Here is a 12,552-nt window from a genome sequence, read left to right on the forward strand (position 1 = left end):
ACCCCCAAACCTTCTGTTGGCCCAGGATAGGAACCATTCGCAAAGCCAACTCGTCAGACATGGATTGGACTGGACAATGGGTTGGAGAGGGATGCCGATGAGGTGCGAGCTGCTTGGATCAGGTGGACACTTGAGAGTATGTTGGCATCTCCTGCCTGGAAGGGAGATGGGAGGGTAGAGGGGGTTAGAAGCTGGCAAAATGGACACAAAAAGAGAGAGTGGAAGGAGGGAGCAGGCTGTCTCATTGAGGGTAGAGTAATTGGGAGTATGTAGTAAGGTGTGTATATAAGTTTTTATGTGAGAAACTGACTTGATTTGTTAACTTTCACTTAAAGCACAATAAAAATTATTTTTAAAAAAGTGTTTTTGTTATTTGTTTTGTATTTTTAAACAGACACTGTGAACAGAGCTAGAAAAAAAAAAAGAAAGAAACGGGTGTGGGGAAGTGAGATTAAAGGGTGGCGTCATCAGATAATGAATTAGAATGTGTTATGTTTTTTTTTCATGCTGAGATCAGCCTGTTCTCCTGGAGGACCCCTTAAGGAGGGATAGTATGTTGACTCAGGCTGAGGGTGGGCCAAAATTCAGGGAGTTGGGGGAAGGAGAGAAGTTTAAAGTTTGGTCAATAGGCATTTTGTTTCTGATTGGTCAGTGGGGTCAAGCAATTCAGTTATTCATTTATGAGGTAGGAAGTGGGAATTTGGAGGGTCTTTGTCAGGCCTTGTCATAGGTAAAAAAGGGGCTATCCTTGAGCCTTATCTAAATCATATGGGAACAGGTGATGGCAAAGGTCAGTTGTTTTAAGCATTGCAGTTAAGCCTAGTCCCATTAAAAGCTGATAAAGGAACACAGTCCACCTTTTTTAGTACTTGGTAAGGCTTGTGGACGGGTAGAGTTCAGGAGCCTGTAGAAATCAGAGAAGCCTGACTAAAGTTTGTTCAAGACAAAGCTGTTGATGTTAGTTGTTGTCAAGTTGGCTCCAACTCATGGCAAGTTTATGTATAACAGAACAAAATATTGTTAGAAGACGGCTTGGTCCTACACCATCTTCATGATCGTTAGTATGTCCATGGTTGTGGCTCTTGTGCAGTGCCTTCCCACGTAGGGGGCTCACCTTCCAGCATTATATCAGACAATATTCTCCTGTGATCCGAAAGGTTTTATTGACTAATTTTCAGAAGTAGATCTCCAAGCCTTTCTTCCTAATCTGTCTTAGTCTAGAAGCTGTGCTGAAAACTTTTCACCATGGCTGATCCTGCTGGTATTTGAAATACCAGTGGCATAGCTTCCAGGATCACAGCAACACACAAACCACCACTGTACAACACACTGATGCAGTCAAGTGGTGGCAAGACAAAGCATAAAAAATGATTAAAGAAAAAAAAGGGCAGATTTGAACATGCATCAGTTAACTTTCAGTAACTGGGGTCAGTGCCTCTGATGGGCAGATTCAACGTCATGTGCTTGCACTTTAAGTGCAAGAGAGCTTGGAAAAAGAGTATTCTTAATTTGTGTAGTGGGAGACAAGCTTTACCTCATAGGGTACTGATTCTTTGAACACAGGAAGAGAGTTTAGACACGGTGTGGCCATGCAGGATGTCAAAATGCTGAAGTGAATAGAAGCGAGAGAGACCAAGAAGTATAACAATTGGAAGGTAATTGGTGACCTTAGGGAAAGTAGATTCTGGGAAGTGGTGGGAGTGGCTATCTGATTGCTGTGGGTTGAAAAATGAGTGAAAGATGAGGAAATTGAAGCACTGTGTGTTGACTAGGGTTTCAGGAAGGAATATTGGGAAGGGAAGGAGAGTGAGCATACCTACCAGAGAGGTAGAAGAACTGAGAGAAGGTATTTAAGGTCTGGAAAACATGAGTGTAAGTCTAAGAGGAGGCAGCCTGTGAAGAGGGAGATTTGAAGATAAAGGAGGGAGTGGAGGAGAGGGTAGATAGTTGAGGGCATGATGTTGCTGAGCAGGTGGAGAGATGGGTTTTGGTATAGGTACAGGTGGAAGGATGCTGTGAATGCGTATGTTTGTAGGTGTGTAAGTATAATGCAGAGTGAGAGTACATACTAATGAGCTCTACTTTCCCTGTGAAATGGGAGAAGAGGTTGGCTGAGAATGAGAGGAAACAGGTCAGGTAGAATCTTGAGAAGAGTAGCAAAGATTTGGAATAGCTATTGATGGGAGGGGGAGAGAGTGTTGTCCAAAGAAGAGGAAAAGTACTGGTAGGCAGCATCTAAGGCCCAGCTGAGAATGGAAATGATAGTTTAGTCCATGTTGTTGGATCCATGCAGCGCTGTGTTTGGCAGGATACTTCTAACTACAGAATGTAGAGGAGAAACATGAGGAAAAGCAGTGTGTGGGGAAGAGCCAAGTTTCAACTAAAGCAAGAAGGTGGTGGGAGCAATCTGTGAAGATGTTGAGGCTGGGAGTTTTTCTACATGTGGATATAAGTTCCAGAGGACACAGATGAAAGTATGTGAAGGAGGTCTTCAACTGGAGGAGGATGCAGGAGGGGAGAAGTCAGGAGTAATGGGTTCAGAGCAATCAAAAGAATAAAAAGTTTATCTGCACAATTATCTATTTTACCACCGTATTACCACATATGTCACCACCATTCAAGAACCTGAGAGACTAAGTAGTTCTTTTCCATTACACATCCTTATCAGCCTGTGACAATGGGTTATATCCATGTCTATGGCATAAAAAAGTAGAATTGTGTATAAATTTGGTGAATATGACTAGTTGAGAAGGCAAGATATAGCCCAAGTTAAGGGAATAATTTATTTAGGCTGGGTGAATAAGTAAAATTTGATAGTTCACACACAGATGAATCTGATCGTTTCCAAATGTCTATTTCATTTTGGATTGCATCAACATTATTGAGGTTTCAAAAGCCTTTCTTCCAGTCATAGTTGTTGGCCTTCAGTGATGAAGTTCAACATCGTAGAATTTCACTGTCCCTTCATCCATGTAGACCCAACTTGAAATTTTTGGTTCTTTATAATTTCAAGGTTGTGATCAAGAATTCTCCAGAACTCTTTGGAATGTGAGATTGGTTCTGTGATACATGAAGTCTCTGGGAAAAATGTGATTCTCTGCAGTATGGTGCTGTCATATTTTTAGTACACTAAAATTAAAAAAAAAAAAAAAGTGTGGAGTCTTCTGTTTTATTTATCTCATCTGCTGAACTTAAGGCAAAAAAGAAAAGAAATTAATAGGTAGAAATTCTTTTAAACAGCTAGAATTCCAGATGGTAATGCAATAGAAAAGAACTTATGCAACAACCATGTATTAGAGCATTGGTATACACATCGATAAAAAAAACGTAATGAAGAAGTACTTATTTTATGTTGTTCCAGAGGCTCCTAAAAAATAAGAAAAAATTCTCTAATAATTCAAACTCCTCAATTCAGTTTAGAAAATGTTTGAGACCGTTTTGGGGAAGGTTCTGTGCTCTAGGCCCTGTGAATAACAAGCAATTCCTACCTTCAGGGATTGCCTGATACAGGTGAGGAAATGGGCATAGGTAACTGTAATGCACAAGCCCTAGTGGCAGAATGGTTAAAGCTCAGCTGCTAACCAACCAGAAGGTCAGCAGTTTGAACCCACCAGCAAGCTCCATGGGAGAAAAGACCTGATGATCTGCTCCTATAAAGATTACAGTCCAGGAAACCCTACAGGGCAGTTCTACTCTGTCTTATAGGGTCACTGTGAATTAGAATCAACTCAGTGGCACACAGCAACAACAACTATAATGTGAGTCCCTGGGTGGCGCAAATGGTTAACACACTTGGCTGATAACCAAAAGGTTGGAAGTTCAAGTCCACCCAGATCTACTTCCAAAAAGTCAGCCATTGAAAACTCTATGAAGCACAGTTCTATTCTAACACACATGGGGTCGCCAGGATTTGGAATCAACTCAAGAGCAGCTGGTTTTAACTGTAATGCAAGGCAGTGTGTTCAAGTGGTAATGGACACCGAATATCATGAGCGCATGGAGAAGTGAGTGATTTGTAGCCACTACAGGGCAGTTATGAAGGTTCAGAGTGGAGGTGGTGACAGGCCTGAAGACTGACTAGTACCTCACCTGGGGATGGTAGACATTCTGGCTAAGGAACCAGTCTGAGGAGGCACAGATGTGCAAGTGTGCATTCATGGCAGGGGTTACTTCAGCTGTTTCGAGTGTCTACTAGAGGATAGCATGGCCTTTGTGTAGTGGTTGCATGTGTTGTGATGGGCCATTAGGAAGGGATGAAGAGGGAAGAGGGATGAATTGAGATGGGAAATGAGAAAGGTTACAGGAGCTGCATTGTTCACCTCCATGCATGACTGTTACAGAATGGGATCTTCGAGAGGTAGTGAGGGTAGGAGTGGTCAAAGAGGGGCTGGATGGCCATTCCACAGGGCAGCTCTAGAGGACATTGCGGAATTCAGGGAGAGCTGGACTAGATGACTTCATATTCCCTCTCTGCTCTCAAGTTCCATGGTTATTAGGTAGAAATAGCTTTTCAAGAATCATATCTTGCCTTTCTCACTAGTTTTTGTGTTTGCTTCCTCCCTCCTTCTTTTCTATTGTTTTCATATGCTAGGCACTGGAGATAAAATAATGAACAAGAAAATAACAACAACATCATTTTAACCTGTCTTCCCTATACCACTAGCTCAAGGAAGTGTACATATTAAGTTCTCCCTACATGTTGCTTTGAATTGACTATGAATGAGGAAAAGGGACAGGCAGTTTTGCCTGGACTAGCCTAATAAGTTCTGTTTCAGAGTAGAACTGCTTTGAAGGATGATTGCAGGGGCCTTCTCTCATGAGGATGTGGGGAGTAGGTGGCTGCTTACATAATGTTTGACTTCTGAGTCATCAGAAAGGCTCCTTTGTCTCTCAAAATATCTCCTACGTCTAGCCTGCTGGTGTGTTTAACTCCACTACTGGAAATTTGTTTCCCAAGATTTTCTCTTCTATTAAAATGCAAATGGCCTGTTGGAGACAGGACATCATTTATCCTCATCAGTCTTTGGCATCTTCACATGAGGGGTTTTCTCAGCCCTTTACACAGAGCAGGTTTTGAGCACTGAGAAAAACAATGGAGGGAAAGAGGGATCTAGAGAAAGAATACATGCCAAAGGTAAATTTTGTCAAAGGTCACAGTTTGTATGGGACAGGTGCTGGGGATGTAGTCCCTTGGCCTGGAAAAATCCATTATTATCCTCGCAATCAGCCATTGGCTGCTGTACTTTGACATGAAATGACGATTATTTCTATTGCAAGTTTTATGGCTATAAATTTTTATTTGTTTTGCTTTTTAAAAGGGTAATAATCTCACCTCTCCTAACCCCACCTCAACAAAATATTTTGGCAACCTGATCTGTAGTCTTTACTGACAAGACTGTGCTACATACAAGGAGCCCTGGTGGTGCAGTGGTTACAGCGCATTGCTGCTAACCAAAAAATTGATGGTTCGAACCCACCAGTTGCTCCGTGGGGGAAAGATATGGCAGTTGACTTCTGTAAAGATTTACAGCCTTGGAAACCCTATGGGGCAGTTCTACCCTGTCCTATAGGAGTGCTATGAGTTAGAATCAACTCGACAGCAGTGAGTATACTACATAACATTTGCGTGGTCAGGTGTCAGAAGGGCTTTGTATTTGTAAGGGAAGGCAAATGCTAGCTGCTGTAACAAATAACCACCAAAATTTCAGTGGCTTACTTCAGAGTACTCTTTCTTATTCATGTCACCACACAATTCAAGTTGAGTGGGCAGGAGGGAGGTGTTCCACATAGCCCTTCAGGGATCATACCATGTTGTACTTTCTCCCTCTTCAGTACGTGGTCTCAAGGTCACACTAGCCTCATCTGGAAGGCTTAGCAGGGAGAAGAGAGAGCACACTTATTTTTAACTGCCTTGGCCTGGGGGTGGGGGGGAACGGGGTATCAAATCAGGTGCTGTCAAGTAGATTCTCACTCATGGCAATCCCATGTGTGTCAGGGTAGAACTATGCTCCGTAGGGTTTTCAGTGGCTGTGATCTTCCTTTCAAGGTGCCTCTGGGTAGACTTGAACCTCCAACCTTTTGGTTAGCAGCTAAGCACATTAACTATTTCCACTACCCAGGGACTCACTTGGCCCAAAAGTGACCCACATTTCACCTCATAGTCTGTTGGTGAGAACTAGTCCCAGTGATCCCCCCAGATGGAAGAAGCCTGGGAAATAGAGTTTGGCTGTGTGTCCAGGAAGAGGAAGTGGCCTTATTGAGTCTCTGACACAGGGTCACTGGAAATTATTTATACATTTTCCTTCTGTCTATGACATAATCTGACCTTTAGGAAGTTGACATTAAGGGGACAGGGGATAAGAGAGAATAGCAGTGCCCTGAGGCCATGGAAAGTTCCCTGGGTGGTACAAAGAGTTTGCGTTTAGCTACTATCCTGCCCACCCAGTGATACCGCAGAAGAAAGGCCCTGTCGATCTGCTTTCATTAAGAATACTGCCATGAAAGCCCTATGAAACAGTTCTACTCTGTAACACATGGGATTGCCATGAGTTGGAATTAGCTTGATTGGCAACAGGTTTGTTTTTTGTTTATTTAGGCCCTGGAAACTGTCTACTGTTTAGAATAGTGAAAAGTCATTCCATCTCATTGGTGAAGGAAATTGTCCTACTCTTGGAGTTTTGCTATGTAAGGAAGGGCAAAGTCTTGGTTCAAATAAATATGTGTTTGTTTATTTGTTTTTTAATGGAAGTAGGAAAATCTTATGAGAATCTCCCTTGCATACACTTTGCGATCACCTTGGAATAGGAATTTTGGGATTTTAAATTTTATGGCTTCTTTGATATGTTTCAGTTCTCTTTGGAAATAATAGTGTGTTAGCCTTTGGAGAAGATTTAGAGATCCTCCAATCTGCCTTGTTCATTGTCTAGATTAGGGAACTGAGAGATAATGAATTGTCCAAATTCACACAGTAAGTTAGTGGCTGCTTGGGTCTGAGGGTCTGTTTTCCAGATTTCCACTCCAGTGATCTTTCCACATCACAGTGCTTCTCCCTAGGGAACTGCCGTTTGGCGAACAGACCTGTTCTGGTGGAATAGTAGAAACCAGCCAGAAGGGAGGAGGCTTGATCGGGTGAAATGAGAAGGTTCCTTTCAGCTCTCAGATTCCCTGATTAATGACCTTTAAGTAGATGGTGGCTGATAGTATAATCCCTAGCCTGATAGAAGTTATGTCGCTTTCCAAGCATTTGTAACTTTCCTAAGAAAACAGAGCCTCAGTTCCTCATTTTTTTAGCTGTTTTTTAAAAATTCATTCTTAACTTTTTTTACTCTGTCTTTGTTTATAAAATATCTTTTTTCTAATTATAGAAGTAATAATTATAATTACATAAATTCAGTAACTATTTAAGTGTTTTTTTTTTTTTATATATATATATAGAAATCCTGGTGGCGTAGTGGTTGGGAGTTATGGCTGCTAACCAAAAGGTTGGCAGTTCAAATGCACCAGGCAGTCCTTGGAAACCCTATGGGGCAGTTCTACTCTGTCCTATAGGGTCACTATGAGTTGGAATCAAGTCAATGACAATGGGTTCTCTTGGAGATATATATGTGTGTGTGTGTGTGTGTGTGTGTGTGTGTGTGTGTGTGTATATATATATATAAAACCCACTGCTGTCAAGTCAATTCTGTCGCATAGCAACTCCATAGAGTTTCCAAAGTTTTGGTTAGCAGTTGAACACTTTAACCACTGTGCCAGCAGGGCTTCTTATATATATACAAATATTACAAAAAATTGCCTGTAATTCCAATGCAGCGACAACCACTGTTAATGTTTTGGTGTGTCTCCTGACTATATTTCTGCACATATGTATGTGTGTACTTATGCATAATTAGAATAAAATAAATGTATATATGCACATATATATGGGTATGCAGTTTTGTCTTTTGCTTTTTCCCTTAATATCATATGGTGAGCATTTTCCATATCATTACTTATGTGAAAACAACTTTTTAAGATTGTGTAATATTGCATCTCGTGAAGTGCACATACACACAATGCTTAGGGAAACAGCTTGGTGGGGAGGAGGGAAAGGAATAGTATCTCTGGTCTTTGGCCCTGACGCTGTGTCCCTCTTCTTCCCAGGGCATCAGCAGCCTGTTCAGCTCTCTCAAAGTTGTGCGGCTGCTCCGCCTAGGGCGAGTGGCCCGTAAGCTGGACCACTATATTGAATATGGAGCTGCTGTGCTGGTCCTGCTGGTGTGTGTGTTTGGGTTGGCTGCTCATTGGATGGCCTGCATCTGGTACAGCATCGGAGACTATGAGATCTTTGACGAGGACACCAAGACGATTCGCAACAACAGCTGGCTCTACCAACTGGCCATGGACATTGGCACTCCTTACCAGTTTAATGGTTCTGGCTCCGGGAAGTGGGAAGGTGGTCCCAGCAAGAATTCTGTCTACATCTCCTCGTTGTATTTCACCATGACTAGCCTCACCAGTGTGGGCTTTGGGAACATTGCTCCATCCACAGACATCGAGAAGATCTTTGCGGTGGCCATTATGATGATCGGATGTGAGTATGACAGGAGTTGCGGGTACTGTTTGGCCATCCTTTCTGTTAGCTGAAAAATTGGCTAAAGTCCTGGAAGGATTGGGGTGTAATAATTTAAAACAAGAAACAGACGTTTCTTTAAAAAAAGAAAAAGGAAAGACTGGCTTTATAGTTACCCTGATAATTAAAGCAGCACATGCTTACTGCAAAAAACTTAGAAAATATCAAAAAGTACAAAGTAGAAAATGAAGATCACCCGTAATTCTACCTCTCAGAGATAACTACTGGTGCCTTTTGGTGTCTGTCCTTACAGATTGTTTTCTCTGCGTACCTAAACCCATAGTGTAGTTTTTGTAAAACTGAAATGAGATCATGTCCTATACACAATTTGGTTCATATGACCGTAAACTGTGGGAGTCTTTCCATGTCAATTTAAACATAGCTCTAGATCTACACAGTCCAATATGGTATGAGAAAAAGAATTGTAAACATGTAAGATATTTATTAATTATGTTATATTGCTTATATTTTGGAATTATATGTTGAAATTAGAATATTTTTGATATATTGGGTTAAATCGAATATTTTATTACAATTAATTTCATCTGCTTCTTTTTACTTTTTTTGAGTGGCTACTAGAAAATTTTAAATCTTTGTTGGACAGCACTGGTCTAGGTCAGCACTTTTGATGTCTGATTGTTAGTCGAGAAATTTTTCAGCTTGAAAAAAAAGACGGTCTCATTCAGTTGAGAAGTAACAGGTTATTGGATTAACATGACTGCATTGAAAGACAGCCTTAGTTCTTGAAGAACTTAAATCTGAATCATTTACCACTAAGCATTTGTGTAGCGGTTGCTGTTGCGAGTTGGGAAATGTTTGGCTGGTACTGTTCTCATAAAGGGGAGTCTTGGGTAGGAGTGGACCTGACTGGACTGGGGAAAGAAAGTGAGCTGAGTTGCTTGGATTTCTTTTGGGAAACCCTCAAGTCTGCAGTATGCAGTGGGCTACAGGAGGCCCCAACATACTCTCTGTAGCCACTTCAGTGACAGATTGTGACAAGGGGAGAGGACAGCTCTAGTGAAGCATCAGAGTGGACAGTGGTCTGGTTACACACTATGAATCTTGGGCTTTGGTTCCAGCTGGCAGAAACAGTTTTGTTTGATGTGTGGGCCTTGAGGGTGGAGTAAAGGAATTAATGGTTAAGTCCACCAAGGAGTTCTAAGACCAGGGAAACCTGAGGCTTCAGCTTGACTTGCTTTGTCCAACCAACCAGAGGCACAGGATCCCGTTCTGAGAGTGGGTTTCGTTCCCCCAAATTGTTAAATTTGCTGCTTTCTGCCTCCTTTTTGCAACTGCCTTGTCATTTCTGATGCAGCCCTTTTATAAAAACTCTCACAGCAGGCACAGAGCTGGCCTCAGAATTTATGGAATGTGTCTAAGAGGGTAACTGATTTGTGGGAAGTGTGTGACAATGAAGCTTTTGGGCTTACTCCTTACTTGAAGATGGGTTTCACAGAGATGATTGTCTGACCATGGGAAGCAGCGTAAATATCTGTGGGTTGCTAATTGCCTCAGCTTAATTAGAATTTGAGGTGCTCTCTCATGTCTCAGAAAAGGATTTAAGACTTCGCTTTTCTAGAACTATTTCAGCCTTAACGACACCTGTTTCCTAGCAGTGGTTGTGGTATGTTTGTGAGCCTCGGGGCACCCACTAAGCTAGCAGATGCACTGGGCTCAGGGCACAATTTCTGCCTTTTAGAGGGGAGATGAGACACTTTGGCAATCAAATTACCCCATCATATCCATTACAGAAATTTTGCTATGAGTGGTCAGTTAGAAAATAAGCCCCATTGCATGGGCTCCCCAAATATTCTCAAATATGAGAGGACTTCCCAGTAACTTCTTACCTGGAAGAATGAAAAAAGAAAATAGTTCTGGTGGCATATAGTAAAGATAAGCAGTTTAGTTTCTCTAAAACCATTCTTCTAGGGAGGGCATAATTTCCTGGGTTTGTCTCCCAGGGAAACCTCAAACAATTATAAAAATATCACATCTTTTCTCTCCCTATCTTCTCAGAACCTGGTGAAAGTAGCAATGTTTCTAATTCGTAAAAAAACAAAGACAAAACAGAGTAATACCTTAATAGTCACCTCTGAATTATCCAGCAAAATATGATGTTTAGTTAGGCAAGTCTAACAGCAACTTTAAGTGATTCCACTGAAATTGAGACTTCACAGTAATAACGTTATTTGAATACTTATTTACCAGGCATTGTGCTAAGTGCTCTACATACGATATCTGCTGCTCACAGCAACTCTACAAATTAGAGATTATTATCTCCATCTCATAAGGAAGGGAAAGGAGCCCTGGTGGCACAGTCATTAAGTGCTTGGCTGCTGACAGAAAGGTTGGTGGTTCGAACCCACCAGCCTCTCCATGGGAGAAAGATACGGCAATCCACTTCCGTGAAGATTTACAGCCTTGGAAACCCTATGCAGCAGTTCTACTCTGCCCTAGAGGGTTAGTATGAGTTGGAATTGACTCGACGGCAACAGGTCTAAGAAAATGAAGGTTCAGAGAAGCTAACTCACTTTTCCATGAATAGGCAAGTAAGCAGCAGAGAGAGAGGACTCAGATCCAGGCCTCTCTGAAGTAAAACCCACTGTCCCACTGGATGGAGTTCCTGGCTGGCACAAATGGTTAAGCAATTGATTACAAACAGAAATGCCGGTGGTTCAAAGCCACCCAGAGGTGCCTCGGGAGAAAGGCCTGGTGATCTGCTTCTGAAAGGTCACAGGCATGAAAACCCTATGGAGCACAGTTCTACTCTGCAGCACATGGAGTTACTATGCATCAGAATCAACTCAATGGCAATGGATTTGGTTTTGGTATTGGTGTCCACTGAGCTCTCCCATGATGGTGTCGTCTAGCAACACCGACTGCGGGCAGGCTCGCCACACTTACACATGGACACGTGGAGAATTCTCTCTCTGTAAACTTTAACAAGCCAGCAATTTCTGCAACGGAAACTTTTTGCATGCTTTTTTGTTGTTTTAGTTTAAGAACAAGATTACAGTACAGACTCAGGGGACAAGGTGCTTAGGAAACCAGCTATTTTTCAGCTGTTATTTACAGTTACAGCTGTTCCCTTTCAGTGTGACACACATCTGACAAATTCTTGTGCTAACAACAAAGTTATTGCACCCTGTGTAATGTGGTGGTAATTACCCTTGTAAACTCACATTTTGAACTGCCTTTGTTCGGGACAACTGCTGATGTCTGATTAGATTTACAGGATTCTCTTTTGTCTTGCCTTTACCTATGTGTGCACACACACACACACTTACCTCTTTACTGTATGCTAGATGGGATTGGACTGACACCTAGAACTGTGATCTCTGGTGATGGAGAGCACTGACCACACCTTCAGTTATGCCAGGGAATCTGTGTGCCTCCCTCCCAGTTCACCTGGCAGTCAGGCCCAGCATTCCCTAAGGGGCATGAGAGACAAAGCTGGTGGGCTTCAGAAGTAATGGTACATCATGATGTTTTCCCCTTTACCTTTAATTTTACACGCCTCAGTAGTAGTAGTAGTTGTTGTTAGCTATCGTGAAGTTGGCCCCTGGCTCATGGCAACTCCACACTCAATGGAACAAAACACTGCCCGGTCCTTTGCCATTCCCATGATCAGTTGCGGATCAGACCACAGGGTTTTCATTGGTTGATGTTTGGGAGTGGATCGCCAAGCCTTTCTTCCTGGTCCATCTTAATCAGGAAGCACCGTGGAAACCTCTTCAGTATCATAGAAATACACAAGTCTCCACTGACAGTCATGGGTATGCATGAGGCTGGCAATAGAACCTGGGTCTCCAACATACCAAAAAACCAAACCAAACCAAACCCGTTGCTGTTGAGTCAATTCTGACTCATAGCGACCCTACAGGACAGAGTAGAATGGCTCCGTAGAGTTTCCAAGGAGTGCCCTGTGGATTCGAACTGCTGAC

General features: G+C 42.2%; 1 protein-coding gene across 2 annotated transcripts in view; it reads left to right on the forward strand.

Moving 5' to 3' along the window:
• KCNH1 (potassium voltage-gated channel subfamily H member 1) overlaps positions 1 to 12,552 on the forward strand; it is a 742,144-nt gene that overhangs the window by 323,211 nt on the left and 406,381 nt on the right. For both annotated transcript variants that reach the window (XM_003410287.3, XM_003410286.4), the window contains exon 7: positions 8,140 to 8,569. In XM_003410287.3, coding sequence (XP_003410335.2) covers positions 8,140 to 8,569 — 430 coding nt within the window. The remainder of the gene's footprint in view (positions 1 to 8,139; positions 8,570 to 12,552) is intronic.

Source organism: Loxodonta africana, chromosome 20, assembly GCF_030014295.1.
Source record: "Loxodonta africana isolate mLoxAfr1 chromosome 20, mLoxAfr1.hap2, whole genome shotgun sequence".
Lineage (NCBI taxonomy): Eukaryota > Metazoa > Chordata > Mammalia > Proboscidea > Elephantidae > Loxodonta > Loxodonta africana.